The sequence below is a fragment of the Xenopus laevis genome, chromosome 5L (genome assembly GCF_017654675.1).
Source record: "Xenopus laevis strain J_2021 chromosome 5L, Xenopus_laevis_v10.1, whole genome shotgun sequence".
NCBI classification, from domain to species: Eukaryota; Metazoa; Chordata; class Amphibia; order Anura; family Pipidae; genus Xenopus; species Xenopus laevis.
Genome location: NC_054379.1, coordinates 3,092,859 through 3,111,603, shown reverse-complemented (window position 1 = coordinate 3,111,603; position 18,745 = coordinate 3,092,859). Strand labels below are relative to the sequence as shown.

The window sequence follows — 18,745 nt, the reverse complement described above, 5'->3', positions numbered from 1 at the left end:
TCTCAGGAAGAAGTGCACTAATTGAAACTGCCACCTCCAACAACCACGACACCAACGCAAGTGTTGCTTTCCAGGGGGATGCCTGCTTGACATTGTTTGTGTCGTTGAGAAGACCACAGTCTCTACCTGTTGTTTCCCAAGTGTTGCTCGAGGAAGCGGTGAATGGTGGTCAAGGTTGTTCAGACCAACACTGTCCTCCACAGCAGTCATATTAGCCCCTGTGTCTTTGCCCTTATGGTGTTCTTGAGCTTGCAAGTTGAGGCCTGCAGAAGACATGGTCAATATATATAATCTTTCTGGCCATTACTTGTCCTGTCACCTCCCAAAGACCTTCTCTGGTGAATGTTCCAGGAGGCCATGGGTGTGTGCTTTTTTTGCTATTGGAGGTACGACCAGACAAAAGTGTGAGTTATAGGCCAGTGATACACCAGGCTTTCTTGATCTGGGAAATCAAGTCTCAAACCCACCTTTGCCACTGCACCCATCTGCCACTGGGTTTTACTGTCATGGGAAATCAGTTAATAGTGCTGCTCCAGCAGAATTCTGCATTTCTCAAAAGAGCAAACAAACTTTTTTTTATATTTAATTTTGAAAATCTGACATTGGGATAGACATTGTCAGTTTCCCAGCTGCCCCCAATCATGTGACTTGTGCTCTGATAAACTTCAATCACGCTCTACTGCTGTACTGCAAGTTGGAGTGATATCACCCCCCTCCCTTCCCCCCCCCCCAGCAGCCAAACAACAGAACAATGGGAAGGTAACCAGATAGCAGCTCCCTAACACAAGATAACAGTTGCCTGGTAGATCTAAGAACAACACTCAATAGTAAAATCCAGGTCCCACTGAGACACATTCAGTTACATTGAGAAGGAGAAACAACAGGCTGCCAGAAAGCAGTTCCATCCTAAAGTGCTGGCTCTTTCTGAAATCACATGACCAGCTAAAATGAGCTGAGATGCAGCTACACACCAATATTACAACTAAATACACTTGCTGGTTCAGGAATGACATTTTATATTGTACAGTGAATTATTTGCAGTGTAAACCGTGTCATTTAGAAATAAAAACTACACCATAAAAATCATGGCTGAATCTTTTTAATGAAAATGCCTGTTGTTCCATTAGCCGTTGGCTTTGCTTTGCCTGTGCGCTAAGAATAAACTAGGATAGGGTTCCCTTCAAAGTCACATTGATGGACACAATTCGAAGGAGATTATCTCAACATCTGAGCCTTTTTAGGACAGTTTCTGCTTGGCTAATTTAAGCAGTTCCTGGGGCAGGATTTCCCTTTCCCAGCATTGTACTATTTAAATAATGCAGCCGTTCCATGCTCGATAGTGAGCTTTACCATGATGTCAAAAACTAATATCTAATATCAACACAATGTTCAGTGGCCTTTAAAGTGTCAGTTCTCTTTAAAATGCACCTTCAGTGTGATATGGACAGTGGCATTGTAAATTAGGAGCCGGTCTTCATTTTATATTTTCTGTGGCTAATGCATTATTTACATGTTTTTGTGAAGCTGTCAAGCTCGGAATTTAAGTTATCTGGTTGCTAAGGGCTTCATTGCTCTAACAAACAGGCAACAGTTGCAGTCAGAGTGGAAGGTGACTATTAGAATTAAAATATAAGCCAGAAAAAAAAGCATTTTATTTATTTGGTTGCCCGGGTTAGTGTTGCAGGCCAGAAAGAGACAGCACGCAGGGTGAATAATTGCTATAAAAACAAAATAGAAACCCTCCTGCACTAGTGTCTTCATTAATCCATCATAAAAGGTGCATTGTGGGGAAGTTCCTCTGGAAACTGCTATTAACACATTTCAAAACATGTTGGGCCTTGTGTTTCCTGTTGCATATAGATATTACACACTCGGGTATAATCTCGTTTCCTGATGTAACTGTTTAGCTGACATGGTCTGTCCAGCATCTGGGCCTCAATGTATTTCTGAACTCCAGCTGTAAGACTAGGAAATCTGCAGACTGATGTCAGCCCCCAACCACCATCCGAATCTTCTTGTCTCCTCACGTCCGAAATCCTTGTGTGTGAGCTCCGGTGCAAACAGACTCTGTGGATTTCGGTGAAGAAACACAAATGCAAACATTTCAAGCCGAAATCCGCTGAGTTTGTTCATGTCGGAGCTGACACAAGGCTTTCGGAAATCGAGCAGATAAGAAGATTCGGCTAGTGGTCGAGGGCTGACATCCTAATCGGACCCTCTTCAACCCATTTGGACAGCAATGCATCAATTGCCTGACGCTGCTCTTGCCCAACTGATTACTGTAACCTACATGGTCGATATGAAGCATATACAGTGTCGGACTGGCCCACCGGGATACCTGGAAAAGTCCCGGTGGGCCAAGGTATCAGTGGGCCCTTATGCTGCTAGACACGTGGCCTATCTAATGGTCATTCCCTATTTCTATGAGAACAAAGAGGCTAAATAGATGGAATAATAGATTATAGTATAAAGAAAATAGACTAGGAGAATAGAGGTTGAGTGAGGAAAGGAATAATAATACTACTAAGAGTGGGCCCCTGGTCTAAGATTAATTGGTGGGCCCCTAGTCAAAGGTTTTTGGGTGGGCCCCGGGTGTCCCAGTCCGACACTGAGCAGAAAGATATGAAGCAGATATCCGTCAAACTGGTGGTTGTTTTGGCCCCATACATGGGCAACAAGTCCTTCCTCAAGTGGTATCTTCAAACCCACCCAATAGATATCTGAACATTTTCCAACCAGATAATCGTTGGGCTGGTGGTTGTTTTTAGAAGTTCACTAACGGATGGAGATAGATTGTGTTGTATCATAGAGCAAGGATGTCCCTCCATGACAACACAAGAGACTGCTGTTTTTCCGGCATATTTCAGTTCATGGCCAGGCACTCTCAACAGTTAGTGAGTTGGTTTTATAACTACAAGTGAACTTATTTTAATTCTGTTCTGTATGTTCAGCCCAAGCCCACCAAGGGGAGAATGCGTATCCACTGCCTGGAAAACGTTGATAAAGCTCTCCAGTTCCTTAAGGAACAGCGGGTGCATCTGGAGAACATGGGCTCCCATGATATTGTGGATGGAAATCACAGGCTGATCCTTGGTCTTATTTGGACCATAATTCTCCGATTCCAGGTACCAATATATATTATGATTTCCATGAGTCGTCATGTTTGATCCTTGTACTCGAGGAAGTGCAGATTTGTAAGGAAAATTGTTTGATTTTCCTAGATCCAAGATATCAGTGTGGAAACTGAGGACAACAAAGAGAAGAAATCTGCTAAGGACGCGCTGCTTCTGTGGTGCCAGATGAAGACAGCTGGGTGAGTGAGGATTAAAAGATTACCTCAAAAGATCTTCTTACAGAGTTTAGAGTTTTCACAAAAACAATTGTGCTTGTACCAAACATGTCCCTCCTTAATGGGATTAGTGCAAAGCACAGAATTGACTGAGTAATGAAGAGACCCAGCCAATAAGTGGGTATATGTTCTGCTCATGATTCCCCCACGTGGGACCAGGACTCCTTTAGGGAAGACACATTCTGAGATTCGGGGATATTAGTTGCCCAGCGACAAATCTCCTCTTCTTCGGGGCCACTAATCTCCCGAACTGCCTTCCCGCCGGCTACAATGTAAATTGCCGGCGGAATGGCACTCGGATCGATTCGTTTTCCGAAGTCGCCTCACGAGGAAACTTCGGGCGACTTTGGAAAATGAAGCGCTCCGAGTTCCATCTCGCCGGCGATTTACATTCTAGCCGGCGGGAAGGCAATTCGGGGAGATTAGTTGCCCTGAATCTAAACGTGTGTCTCAGCCCTTACACAAACAAGTCAACTGCTGAGTTATTAAATACAGAAGTAGAATAAACAGATCTTCTTGCATAGACTGTACCGCAAAAGACTCGCTAACCTTTTTGTTGGTTTGATTTGATAGGACATAGACTATATATCATAATGATACCAGACAATGGAGTGTTAATGAGATTTTGGACATATTTTTTAGGCCCGGACTGGTAATCTGTGGGTCCGGGCAAATGCCCGATGGGCCGCTTGCTTTAAAATGTAAATTGGACGCTCACCTAAAAATGCAAATTAGGTCTGTCTTTAATATGTAAATGAGCCACTCAGTTTAGAAATGTAAATGAGCTGTCCGTAACAGCCAACCACAGCGAAGGTGATGGCTGCATTTTTTAATACACATGCCACTACTGGCATATGGGCGGAACCAGGAATTCTGACCAACTACAGTTAGTAATGTTAGAGTAGTTATATTAGAGTAGTTATATTAGAGTAGTTATATTAGAGTAGTTATATTGGAGTAGTAATAGAGTAGGAATATTGGAGTAGGAATATTGGAGTAGGAATATTGGAGTAGGAATATTGGAGTAGGAATATTGGAGTAGGAATATTGGAGTAGGAATATTGGAGTAGGAATATTGGAGTAGGAATATTGGAGTAGGAATATTGGAGTAGGAATATTGGAGTAGGAATATTGGAGTAGGAATATTGGAGTAGGAATATTGGAATATTGGAGTAGTAATATTGGAGTAGTAATATTGGAGTAGTAATATTGGAGTAGTAATATTGGAGTAGTAATATTGGAGTAGTAATATTGGAGTAGTAATATTGGAGTAGTAATATTGGAGTAGTAATATTGGAGTAGTAATATTGGAGTAGTTATATTGGAGTAGTTATATTGGAGTAGTAATATTAGAGTAGTAATATTAGAGTAGTAATATTAGAGTAGTAATATTAGAGTAGTAATATTAGAGTAGTAATATTAGAGTAGTTATATTAGAGTAGTTATATTAGAGTAGTTATATTAGAGTAGTTATATTAGAGTAGTTATATTAGAGTAGTTATATTAGAGTAGTTATATTAGAGTTGCTTGCTATATACCCAATATCCTATAAAAGTATCCTATAAATACAAATATATATGAAAGGAGCTAGAAAATGAAGAATGGACGTTTCCTTTTGTGTAACATTGTGTCATTTCTTTTCCAGATATCCAAATGTGAACATCCATAACTTTACAACTAGCTGGAGGGACGGCATGGCATTTAATGCTCTTATTCACAAACACAGGTATGTAGAGAAATCCGAGGAGGAGGAGGAGGGGGAGGCTGCACTATGTATATTGCTATTGGGTACAGGATCTTACAGTTGCCTCAGTAGCACAATTTCGGTTTCTGGTGAAATCTTCCTGTAACATCTGAGGTTTTCCCCTTAGCCGCTGTTATATTTGTGAAGTTGAGGAGGAGTGGGTGGAGGCTATTTTTAAACGATTCTTTCTGTTAGTACATTTCAGGTTTGCCCTTTGACATGAGATACTGTGGAAGTGCAAAGTGATGGTGTTCTGAAGGGCTGTGCAGGTTTCATTGCTAATGATCAACTAGTGACGAGTGCAGCTATTGTACCGACCAACTGAGACTGGCGGGGCTGCTTTTATACACACAGTTTTATATCTGTCCAACTCATATTCAGCTCTCCCTGCCTGAGGCTTTCATAGCCTGGAAAAGATGCAACTTTATTTTATTTCATTTGTTGGAAAGGGCTTCTGTGCTGCTTCATTTGTACAAGGGCCCCATACTTACGTCTTTACTAGGGATGCACCAAATCCACTTTTTTGTATTCGGCCGAACCCCCGAATCCTTTGCAAATGCAAATTAGGGGGGGGGAAGGGGAGAACATTTTTTACTTCCTTGTTTTGTGATTTCCTTCCCCGGCCCTAATTTGCATATGCAAATTAGGATTCAGATTCGGTTCGGCTGAATCCAAATCCTGCTAAAAAAGGCAGAATCCTGAACCCAATCCTGGATTCGTTGCATCCCTAATCTTCACCCCCTGGCTTGTTCCATGGTCTGTTCCTACTACTACAGGCAATTGCTGTAGCATGTAAGGGATTACCTGGAATTCAGGGGACTTGATACATTTATGCCCCAGGACCCTCGACCCAGAGTGTGTGTGAAGTCTGATGATGGAAGAGACCTGCAGTGTTGGAACCCAGAATCAAAATACTAAATTCTTATGGGAAGTGGCATAGGGCTGCTTGGAAGTCATGCAATATATTCATATATAGAGTATATTCTGTAGCATACAATGGGATTCTACTGAGCTTATCCGTTACCTACTCTGTATCCTGTGCTTAAATGGCTGCCCCCATATGTTTCATAGAGGCTTGTTGGAATGGAATAATAATGTCTTGCTGGAAATTGGACAAATATGGCTGTGTGTAAAGTGTTCCAGCTTGGTGTTTATACAATGGCTGGTTCAGGGGGTTGTCACCCAAGCAATTTCCAGATGGGCCATTGGAAAACAGTCTCCTGAGTTCATTCCTGTGCCAGTCACTTGGATTTGGGGGGACATTATCATTAATATCACTAGGGTTCTGCAAGGGAAACAGGTTGTGGCTCACTTTAGTGTATATATATATATATATATATATGTGTATATTGATTATGTGCTTGGGGAAAGACACGGAGCACATCTTGTTCTCCGCATATTTATGTTCCTGTATAAATTGATGCGGTTGCTATGGAATTATAACACTGATATCCCTTTCATTGACATCTAGACCTGATCTCATTGATTTTGACAAGCTGAAGAAATCAAATGTTCACTACAATCTCCAAAATGCTTTTAACCTGGCAGAGCAGCACCTTGGCCTTACAAAGCTTCTGGACCCCGAGGGTAAGAGATCAACTGCAAGAACAGGACTAATATCCCCCAAAATCAGCTCTATATCTTTGTGCCAAATGTACTATTAGCTGCCATATTGGAATGTCTGCTCCCCTGTACTTTGTCCCAGTAGTAAAGTGACACACTATAAACACATTATTATCATTGTTTGTGCAGCACAGTCATTGGTGGGCCATTTTATTTTAGTCTCAATTTCAGCAAGGTCAGACATTTTAAGGGTAGTGGCAGACGGGGAGATTAGTCCCCAGCAACTAATCTCCCCTACTTTGGGCGACTTCCTGACGGCAAGAATATGAATGGCCGGGGGGAGGGAATACATTGCCTCACGAGGAAATTTCGGAAAAAGTTGAAGCGATTCGGTTTCTTGGCAGCGGGATGGGGTTTCAGAGAGATAAGTCGCCAGATAAGTCGCTGGGCGACTAATCTCCCCATCTGCCACTACCCTAAAGCTGCCACAGACAAAACACCAGTGGCACATCCGATGCTGTGAAATCAGTTGTAGGTTATTTATTTAGTTCATAATAGTGGCAACGTTTCGGGTCTATACAAGACCCTTTGTCAGGCCTAATGGTGCTACAAAGATACAATTAAATAGTGAAAAGGAGGCTTAGTCCCTCCTACTACCCACCCCTCAATCAATTCATTAATCGATCAATTCATTTTTTTTTAAAAATTCAATGTGCTTTAATTCTTAAAAAAAAAAAGTCCATTGTGTTAATATTTTTAAAAATGGAAAAACCAACAAGTCCATAAGTATCAAGTATGGATGTGTAACAATATATAAAAAGATACAACTTCCGGGTTAAAAAGGTTACAATTGTAGCATAAATAATAAGAGTGGAATTGATCGGACAATCCTGAGACATCTCCCAGCGCCATAGAAACGACAGCACTCGGCACTGTACCCGAGACGCTTCATTGTATGTTCCAATAGGCACCGATACTCAGGTTGTTCGTTGTAGATCAAAATCTTTTAAAGGAAGAAGAAAGAAAAAAGATTAAGAATTAAAAACAAGGTATTGAAGGTGTAAATTCCTGTACATTCCATTAATATCAATAGTATACACCATCAAAACAAGACTACGTCCCCTAAAGCTGGAAATGCAATGGGCCAATTACAGCTGCTGACTCAGACACTACAGAGTCTGCATCTGATTGGACCATGTATGGGGCCCTCACACCAGCCTGCCCAACAAACAGACTGGGCTGACATTTAGCACCCCAATGTGGCCCAGTGGGTGGTTGACCTCACTGGACAAAGATCTTTTAGTGTGTGGCCAGCTGAAGTCTAAAGCAATGTCACCAAACGAGAGGATCTCTCCCCAATATGCCCACCTTGATGTGGAGGATGTCAGGCTGATCCTATTGTGGACCCTAGGGCCCAACGATTGGACAATAATGAAAGGAATACGGGTGGTCGGATGGCGTGACTGCATCAATGAACAGATGTGGCCGCGATTCGACAGGATTTTTAGCCGTATCTGATAGACATCTGCTCGATGAAGCCCCTCAGAGGGCCCCATACATGGGCTAATAAGCTTGGTCCGTCAGCAGCTTTTATTGGCCCGTGTATGGCCACCTTAAGGCCACTCGGCAATCAAAACCGAGCAAATCAGTGAGCCATCTTGTGCCAGGCATGGGCAGCTTCATGCCACATCTACATGTGTTAAGTTGGCCATAGACGCAAAAATCTCATTGTATGAATCGTGGATTTGTACGACTTTTGGACCGTGTGTGGAGAGTCCCGACATTTTTCGTCCCACGGAGACCAGTCGTTTGGTCGATCGGAGAGGCTTAAAGATTTCTGTCGGCTGCTGAAAATATCTCTGCATGTATTGCTGATCTGACGATATCAGTGGGGTCACCAGCTTTTGTTGGCCATAACTTTCCTACGATTGTTGTCAGGGGCAGAACATCGGCTCATTTGTTCTTTTACTACTTTATTTCATCTGATGGTCAGTGGCAGGTCTGGAGATGGGAAAGTCTGATCGTTGGAATCCTCGTTTGCGTCTATGTCCAGCTTTAGTGCAAGGTCTTTTTCATGACATTTCTATTCTCCTGTGTATCCTTGTATTCCAGATATCAGTGTGGACCACCCTGATGAGAAGTCCATCATTACCTATGTTGTAACATATTACCACTACTTCTCCAAGATGAAAGCTCTGGCTGTGGAAGGCAAACGTATAGGAAAAGTAAGTCGATAAAATAAAGTACTGGGCTCTTGCTGTCATGTAGGGGTATACACCAGAAAGCAAATTCTTCTTTGCACAAACCCCACGCTACTTGTTTTGTCTTTTGCAGGTGCTGGACAACGCCATTGAAACCGAGAAAATGATCGAGAAATACGAATCTCTGGCCTCCGACCTCCTGGAGTGGATTGAGCAGACCATCATCATCCTGAACAATCGCAAATTTGCCAATTCTTTGGTTGGTGTACAGCAGCAATTGCAGGCGTTCAACACTTATCGTACTGTGGAGAAACCCCCCAAGTAAGATCCTTTTGCTGGTTTTCTAATGGGTGGGAAGCGAACAATCCATTTAAAGGGGTGGTTCACCTTTCACTTAACTTTTAGTATGTTACAGAATTCTAAGCAACTTTACAGTTCATTTATAGTTTTTGATGTATTTGCCTTCTTCTTCTGACTCTTTCCAGCTTTCAAATGAGGGTCACTGACCCCATCTAAAAAACAAATGCTCTGTAAGGCTACAAATGTATTGTTATTGCTACTTTTTATTACTCATCTTTCTATTCAGGCCTCTCCTATTCATATTTCAGTCTCTTATTCAAATCAATGCATGGTTGCTAGGGGAATTTGGATCCTAGCAACGAGATGGCTGAAATTACAAACTGGAGAGCTGCCGAATAAAAAGCTAGATAACTCAAAAAACACAAATAATAAAAAATTAAAACCTATTGCAAATTGTCTCAGAATATCCCTCTCTACATTGTAGTAATAGTTAACTCAAAGGTGAACAACCGCGTTATCCTATTCAATACGCAGGTAATTCTGTACAATCACAGCAATACATAGGGACCTTGACTTTCCAATAACAGAAAACCGCAGACATTGATAACACCTCATAAAAATCGACCCCTTTAATATGGGTGATTTTTTATGGGTGGTTTTATAAGGTTGATCTGGGTGATTATTTGCTTTTATAGAGTTTATCAGTCATTTAAAATAAAGCTGACCAAACATGGGCCAATTAAAACTGCTGACTGGTCCCCTCCAGACAGAGTCTGTAACTTATTGGGCCGTGTATGTGCTGCTTGACACTACATGTCTACTAATATCTGCCCAAACATTGGAGCTGATACTTTAATTAATTAGGGAGTCAGTCACTGGCATGATGTATTACTTGTGACATAACACAACAAAAAAACCATAAATTGGATTTCCATGACTTTCCATGCTTACGGTTTATTTTTCTTTCCAGATTTACAGAGAAAGGAAATTTGGAAGTCTTGCTCTTCACCATTCAGAGTAAAATGAGGGCGAATAACCAGAAAGTGTACATGCCAAGAGAGGGCAAACTCATCTCCGATATTAACAAGGTGACTGTCAGATTTCCATGTGCCACTTTATTATTTCCTCATTCCCAGTGGGGGGGGGGATTCTCTAGTTTTCCCTCCGGGCAGATTAGAAAATGGCCTTCACACAAAGCTTTTTATTGATTGTATCTGCTCAGAGGCGGAATTGTGTCTGAGATTCCTGTGTTTCTGCTGCATTTATAGACTTGATATAGATAGATACAAATTCATATAGACAAATACAAGAATCCTCTGCACTCAACCCATTATCAATATATTTAAGACAGAGACATTTTGTGCTACTGCTACTGAAAAATGCCTTACCCTTTAAACAAAACAGGGATTGTTTGTCCATATATTACAATATATTTAATAATAAACTCATCCCAAATCTGGCCAGTCCTATGCGCAATTTTATCTGATTCATTAAGAATTCTATTGCTTCATTATACATTTTACACAGGGACTAAGTTTTACCTGCAACTTACTTGCTGCTTTCAAAGTAAAACTCCCAAACTTGGCTGCCCTTTTATTAGACACCAGTGGGATCACCTGACTATAGCTGGGAGGGGTGGAGCTACAACATGGAGCTGGTCACTGCTCCTGTAGAACTAGAACAAACAAGGGAAACTTGTGCTCACCACTCGTTTTAATTAAAAAGTAAAGAAAAAAAATGTTTTCCCCTTCCCACCCCTAATTTTCATATGCAAATTAGGGTTTGGATTCAGTTTGGTATTCGGCTGAATCTTTAACAAAGGATTCGGGGGTTTGGCTGAATCCAAAATAGTGGATTCGGTGCATCCCTAGTCTGAACCCATTCATTTTGCCCATTACCTCTGCCCCTCTCTGCCAGGCTCACAGGTTAGATCAGAGCTTCTTGGCTCAAGAGCTGTACTGTGATTCTTACCCGTGATATACTGGTGATGAAACGTACAGTTAAAGCAAGTACAGTATGTTCTGTAGTTTAGTCTTTAACCCCCATATGAAATAAAAGGGGCTCATTTATAAACACTGGGCAAAGTTGCACCTGGGCAGTAACCCATAGTAACCAATCCATGATTAGCTATTTTTCAGTTAAACACTGTAAAGCTATTGTCTGATTGGTTGTCATGGGTTACTGCCAAGGTGCAAATTTGTCCATTGTTTCTAAATAACCGCCACTAAGCTTGGCCAGTAGCAGTAACTAGGGATGCACTATTTTGGATTCGGCCGAACCCTCAAATCCTTCACAAAAGATTTGGCCGAATACCAAACCAAATGCAAATCCTAATTTGCATATGCAAATTAGGGGTGGGAAGGGGAAAAATATTTACTTCCTTGTTTTGCATATGCAAATTCGGATTTGGTTCTACCGGGCAGAAGGATTCAGCAGAATCCAAATCCAAAGGCAGAATCTAATGAGATGTTTTCTGTTAAACAGGTGACCAGTAAAACTTACCTGCGATTGGTTGCTCCGTGTTACTTTTATTTATCCTTTTATTACATAACCCCCGAAATGTTGACCCTAGTTATATCCGCTTAAATAATATATACATTTTACATTTTCTTTTAACGTTACGGAGAATACAGATTTTTAACATTAATAACTCCATCCAGAAATTGTTAGAGAGAACAAATGACATAATTAATGCCGAACTGAACTGAACTGTAGAGGAAATTCTTTTTCTTTGTGTCAAACTACCATTCCTCTCACTAACCATTAGGGGACTAAAAGAAATTGCACATAGGAGCTTATGTTTACATAGAACAAGTGGCAGTTGGGTTGAGTGTGAACAACTACCCCCTCCACTGACTTGTGACCAGTTTTGTGATCTTTCAATATCAGGCCTGGGAAAGACTGGAAAAAGCGGAACACGAGAGAGAACTGGCCCTGCGCACTGAGCTCATCCGACAGGAGAAACTGGAACAACTTGCGCGGAGATTTGATCGCAAGGCCGCCATGAGAGAGACCTGGCTCAGCGAAAACCAGCGCTTGGTGTCTCAGGTAACATCGCTCTCTGTGTTCCCTTATCACCTGTTTCACTAGCACCGACTTGTTTAAAGGGGAACTATCGCAAAAATGTAATATAAGCTTCATTATTCTGAAATAAAATTAAATACAAACTAAATACAATCAATTAAATATTCTGAATTGTTTTCCACTTACGGCATTGCATGTCACTATGGCGGGATCCCTAGAAGCGCTGAGGAACGTGCCTTATAGGAAAGCTAGAGACACCCCTGAACTGCCACCCGTGCTGTCGCTTCCACAGAAAATATAGGCGCTTGCTACTAAAACAGTATCCACTTCAAACCGTGTCGGACTGGCCCAGGTGTCAGTGAGCCCTCATGCTGCTCAATGTTGGCTTATTTCATGGCCATTCTATGACAACAAAGAGGCTAAATAGATGGAATAATAGATTATAGTATGTAAACAAGAGACTAGGAGACTGGAGGTTGAGTGAGGAAGAATATAGTACAGAGAGTGGGCCCCTGGTCTAAGGTTTTTTGGTGGGCCCCTGTTCTAAGGTATTTGGGTGGGCCCCTGGTGTTCCAGTCCGACACTGAATTCAAACCCCCAACCTTCTCCAAAAGCACCACTCTGGCGAAATTCAAATATTAACAATTTTATGCAAATGCCTAATTTTCACTACTGGCCCAAAGTGGGAGTCCACCATTTGAGCGACCTGCTAGTGGAAGGCACCTTTCCCACCCTGGCCCAACTAAGAACCTGCTTAAATCAGCCCAATATACAACTATTCCGGTATCTCCAGCTACGCCAAACATTTACTTCCCAATTTGGTTCCCTAACACAACGACCTCATCCTACGAAAGTAGATTGTGAGACCCAGACCGAAGCTAATTTCCATAATTTATAAGACCATTCCCTAGTCGAATTCAACAGATTTGGCTATATAAAAAACGTGAAAATTCGAAATTCAAATTTGAAAATCGACCCTTGATAAATCTGCCCCTTAGTCTTTTGCAGTTTTGTTTCCTTGTATCCCTCTTGGTTAAACAGCAGAACTTGGTTTTGTCGTCACTGTTCAGTGTGTTACTTGTGAATTGCTCTCACCCACCTAGAAATTCCTTTTAATAAGTTCCATTTTGTTGTTTTGCAGGATAATTTTGGTTTCGACCTCCCCGCTGTGGAAGCCGCTACAAAGAAGCACGAGGCCATTGAAACGGACATTGCAGCCTATGAGGAGCGTGTGTTGGCTGTGGTGGCAGTCGCTAGGGAACTGGAAGCGGAAAACTACCATGATATCAAGCGAATCACCGCCAGAAAGGATAATGTCATTCGCCTGTGGGAGTATCTGCTGGAGCTTCTCAAGGCTCGACGACAACGTCTTGAAATGAACCTCGGCCTCCAAAAGGTTTTCCAGGAAATGCTCTACATAATGGACTGGATGGACGAAATGAAGGTAAGGAATTGTCAGTGCTGCTGTCTCCTCCGGATCAGGCAAATTCACTAAAGAGAGAATTTTCACCAGCGACCGCTTTGCCACTCTCTGCGTCACTTCACCAGCCGCAAATTCGTTACCACTACACTAAGGGGCAGATGTATCAAGGGTCGGATTTTGAGGGGTTAAATCCCTCGAATTCAACTGGGGAATAGAAACGAATAGGCATTTGGGGCAATTTACGTGCTGCTGAATAGTCGAATGGGCGAATATACGCCCGGTGAATAGGCGCACGATCGAATATTCGCTCAAAGGATTTTCATTCGATCAAATGCCTTTTTATTCGATAAAAAACTTGGAAAACAAGCCTATGGGACTTTCCCATAGGCTTTTAAAGCAATTCGGTAGGTTTTAGGTGGCGAAGTAGGCAGTTGAAGTATTTTTAAAAGAGACAGTACTTCGACTATCGAATGGGCGAATAGTCGCATCGTTTTTGCGCTCGATCTATTCGAATCATTCTACTCGGTCGAATTTATGCCAAATTCGATAGTCGGGGAGCCCAAAAAACTACTCGAAATTCGAGCTTTTTTCCCTCTATTCATTCACCCGAGCTTGGTGTATGGGCCCCTTAGTCACTAAAATGTGAAGTTGCTGCTCCGCAGCCGAACAATGGCGAATTTTCCCTAGCGTTACATTGGCTGGGCGAATTTTCACTGCCGTTCGTTTCTGCCTAGCACTCTTACGCTTAGGTCAATTTGAATTGGGCGGGTACCTAAAAGTCTTATGGACGTCTTTAATAGTAATGTTGGTGCAAATGATTGAAGTGGCCACTTTTTCAAACCAATGAGCCATAATGAAGACAGAAGAGATCCTCTAATGCCCTAGACATGAGCCCACCCTTAAACAAATGTCACATGCCCCTCAAATTAATCTTTAATGGTTTGGACTTTTGAAGACACTTTAAAAAAAAGAAAAGTCGCCAGCATTTTTTACAACTTTAATGAATTTCCGGCATACAGGATATGATGTCACTGACATAAGATTGAGGAGGATTTAGCTTTATTTTATCAGTCACTGACATAAGATTGAGGAAGATGTAACTTTGGTGGCGAATTAAACTCTGGCAAAGAGGAAACGTTCAGTAAAATTCGCACTTTGCTGAATTTGCGGAGTAACGACCGGTAGCCAGAGGGAAAACTCGCCTGGTGATAGAGTGTGAGCGAGCGCTAACGACGGTCTTGTTCAATAGCGAATTGCCGTCTATGCCAGTAGTGAATTGGCGATGTCCCCGCGGATGGGATTTTCTGGCCACTTCGCCCCTTAGTGAATTTGCCCCAATGACTTGTGTTTCGTACTTGTGATCCACTCTGATTCGTTGCATCCATGTTTCAGGTGCTTTTATTGTCTCAAGATTACGGGAAGCATTTGCTGGGGGTGGAGGACCTGTTGCAGAAACATGCCTTGGTGGAGGCTGACATTGCCATTCAAGCAGATCGGGTCAGAGCCGTCAATGCTTCTGCTCAGAGATTTGCCGCTGGAGGAGAAGGTATGAGTGGAAACGTAGGAATTAACATTTAACCTGTTATCAACTGTCTGCTTCTCACAGGCTTCAAACTGGCCTGTAAATCCCTTGACTGCAGTCCATTAAAGGAGATATATAAGATAAATTAAAAAAAACAAATTTTGTAGGCAATTATGAGTAATATATGGTGTTGCTAAAAATTAATATTATATTTAAAAATAGCCCCTTTATTGGAGCTCCCTATAGATGTTCTCTGGTCCCTGTTTCAAATGAGGGGTGGGCGTGTCCCTGCCAGAAGCACAGTAGGAGGGGGACAGCCAATCACAGCCCTGCAGTCACACAAGCACAGACAGGCTTCGGTTCCCTATCAGGTCCTGCTAGCTGCTGATTGGTTCCTGTCCTAGAGTACAGTGAGCTATTGAAATATTCAATAAATCAGCCTGAAACACTACTTTTTTAGCACAATTCTTCTATATCTAAATGAGTATAATGCACTGGTACATTCTTTAAGTTACAAATGTTGTTCCTCGTAGCGATGTCAAATAATTTGAATCACGTTTGTCCCTTCGCTCAGTTCCATACATTTGTGTTTGGGAAATAAGATGATTGGAGATGATGCTTTTATTGTTGCGCTTGCTCTTTGCCATCGATAGTATGGATTTCAGCAAATGTTTGTGCTCGTAATACCCACGTACTTAACTAATCCCACTAAAGGCTTTTCCGCCCGTTCGGCTCATGTAGTTTATCCTCAAAGTATTTATGTTTATTCCATTATTTCCTCTTTATAGTGATGCAAGCAATGGGAGGAAGAGTTTATCTTTATTAAATTAAATATATATCCTATAGAAAACACAGTTGTCTCTATTTAGCTCCCCACGCAATGAATTGTGTATCGATCATTATCATGTAAACTAAAGATAACATGCTCGTTACATCGATTTTACACTCAGGACCACAGCACACGAGACGGTTACATATTTACAAACACAACTCCGCTTCCTTCCACCCCAACATCACTGTGTATTGACTGAGACGCCATTGGCCTATTGGTGCACAGGCATTATTGTTTTTGGCAGGTTAAATGCATTCTTTCATGTTTCTGTGCCGAAATTCATCCCCTCTGTACATTAGCAGGCCTGCCTGTCACTGCCACAAGCTATTCTCTACAGGGCACTTCATTATTTTCATATTTGTGCTTATGTGAGGATTGTGACTGCCATACTCTTTACTGTGATGAGAACTTATGAAACCCATATCTAGGGACTCTAAGAAAACACAAGCTATCCTGCACACAAAGGGTTGGATTTAGTGATTTGCGGGTCAGGATTTCCTGACCCGCACCCGCCCTCCCTCCCTCCAACCAAGCCTGACTTCCGGGTTCCCGCACAGCATCTATAAAAGAAGAACCCGGAAGTCGAAAGCCAGCGTTTGACGAGTGTGAGCTCGGCACAAACCTGTCCGACCCATGGGTCACGTGGGTATCAGGTCGGCCCGAACATCACTAGTTGGACTCATTAATGATCCTAAGGAAAGAACCTAAGGAAAGAAAACTACATCTCCACCAAGGCAGTTTGCCAATAAGTTAGCCAGAACCAGACCCGGATTTGTGGAAAGTCCACCAAAGCCCGGGCCTAGGGTGGCATGCTGCCCAACCTCACCCACATTGGTTCAAAAACACTGGGGATGCGCAGGAGATACAACCATTTTTTAAACTGCCCCATTGCTCCGGTCCCAATGATGAAAAGCTGCACAAACAAAGGGGTGACGAACGTCAGTGGACCTAGGGGCACCTGCTATGTAAATCCAGCCCTGGCCACAAGAGTACAAGCTAGACCGCCATTTTTATTCTTTACAATGCTTTTCCATACCTGAGTAAACAGCTTTAGACACTGTCATTTTATTTGAGCATAAAAGCCACATCTTTTTCTGGCATATTGCAATAGAATGATAAGTCTAAAGACGGCCAGTATGCAGTGAAATCTGTATTCATATTGATGACTGCTCATTGAAACACATGTAAAAATGTCCATTCAGTGGCACTGTGATTAAATTCACATTTGGTTTCTTTTCTTGTAGGTTATAAACCATGCGACCCTCAAGTTATTCGGGATCGTGTGTCCCACATGGAGTTCTGCTACCAGGAGTTGTGTCAGCTAGCTGCAGAGAGACGGGCTCGTCTAGAGGAATCTAGGCGCCTCTGGAAGTTTTTCTGGGAAATGGCAGAAGAAGAGGGATGGATTCGTGAGAAGGAGCAGATTCTGTCCTCTGACGACTATGGAAAGGATTTGACAAGTGTTATCCGTCTGTTTAGCAAACACAAAGCTTTTGAGGATGAGATGAGCGGCCGAAGTGGACACCTTCTTCAAACAATTAAAGAGGGAGAGGAGATGATTGCTGAAGACCATTTTGGTTCTGAGAAAATACGAGAGAGAATCCAGGATATTCAGGAGCAGTGGGCGAATCTGGAACAGTTGTCTGCAATTAGAAAGAAGCTTCTGGAAGACACATCCAGTTTCTATCAGTTCCAGGCAGATGCTGATTACATTGATGCATGGATGTTAGACATCCTGAAGATTGTATCTAGTAGTGATGTGGGGCACGATGAGTATTCTACCCAGTCCTTGGTTAAAAAGCACAAGGACGTTGCTGAAGAAATTGCAAGTTACCGACCAACTATTGATGCTCTTCATGAGCAAGCTGCTGCCCTCCCCGAGGAGCGATTTAATTCTACAGATGTGCAGAACAGATTGTCTGGCATAGAAGAGAGATATAAGGAATTGGCTGAACTAGCAAAGCTTCGCAAACAGGCTCTGCAAGATGCCCTTGCGCTCTACAAAATGTTAAGTGAAGCTGATGCCTGCGAGCTCTGGATCGTCGAGAAGGAGCAATGGCTGAACAACATACAAATCCCTGAAAAACTAGAAGATCTTGAAGTTATTCAACACAGGTATCCCTTCTTTCCGGTATTCTTTGACTTTGGTGGAAAAAACAAACAACCAACAAATATTTATTTATGATTTTACTTTTAGATTTGAAAGTTTTGAGCCGGAAATGAACAACCAAGCTTCTCGGGTGGCTGTGGTGAACCAAATTGCCCGTCAGCTTGTCCACAGTGGTCACCCAAGTGAGAAGGAAATCAAAGCGCAGCAGGATAAACTCAACACAAGGTGAGTGTGACAAAGTCTACAAACTGACACAATTCTACTGATTCTGGACCAAAGTTAGAGATTACTTCTCAAATAACTTGGCCTTTCCCAAAGTGGTCGCACCAGCAACATTCCTACTGGGCTTTTTAGATGACATAATCCCGCTAAAAACACTATAGACTATTATTTAGACTATTACTTTTCTACACGAAAAAAAACGGTAGCTATGCATTGGATGGGCTCTACACCTCTGATGCTGAAAGCCTGGAAACAACTAATCAACAATGTGATTGCGTTGTACAAATTAACATATGAAAACAGGGGATCTCACATCAGATTTGATAAGGTCTGGGGCCCCTGGTGTGATCATGTTGAGCTAGGCAGCAAGAAAATGGAAAGACCAGATTAAATACAGAATTGTTATTTAAAATAGGGCACTGCATAAAATTCACTCTGGAGAACCACAGTGCAAT

At 42.2% G+C, this 18,745-nt stretch overlaps 1 protein-coding gene across 3 annotated transcripts in view; it reads left to right on the top strand.

Annotated features, from left to right (window-relative positions):
* sptbn1.L (spectrin, beta, non-erythrocytic 1 L homeolog) overlaps nucleotides 1-18,745 on the top strand; it is a 140,217-nt gene that overhangs the window by 85,158 nt on the left and 36,314 nt on the right. For all 3 annotated transcript variants that reach the window (XM_018262519.2, XM_041562446.1, XM_018262520.2), the window contains 12 exons: nucleotides 2,952-3,125; nucleotides 3,222-3,313; nucleotides 4,995-5,075; nucleotides 6,565-6,680; nucleotides 8,769-8,881; nucleotides 8,991-9,178; nucleotides 10,128-10,245; nucleotides 12,047-12,205; nucleotides 13,323-13,625; nucleotides 14,997-15,150; nucleotides 17,203-18,073; nucleotides 18,156-18,293. In XM_018262519.2, coding sequence (XP_018118008.1) covers nucleotides 2,952-3,125; nucleotides 3,222-3,313; nucleotides 4,995-5,075; nucleotides 6,565-6,680; nucleotides 8,769-8,881; nucleotides 8,991-9,178; nucleotides 10,128-10,245; nucleotides 12,047-12,205; nucleotides 13,323-13,625; nucleotides 14,997-15,150; nucleotides 17,203-18,073; nucleotides 18,156-18,293 — 2,507 coding nt within the window. The remainder of the gene's footprint in view (nucleotides 1-2,951; nucleotides 3,126-3,221; nucleotides 3,314-4,994; nucleotides 5,076-6,564; nucleotides 6,681-8,768; nucleotides 8,882-8,990; nucleotides 9,179-10,127; nucleotides 10,246-12,046; nucleotides 12,206-13,322; nucleotides 13,626-14,996; nucleotides 15,151-17,202; nucleotides 18,074-18,155; nucleotides 18,294-18,745) is intronic.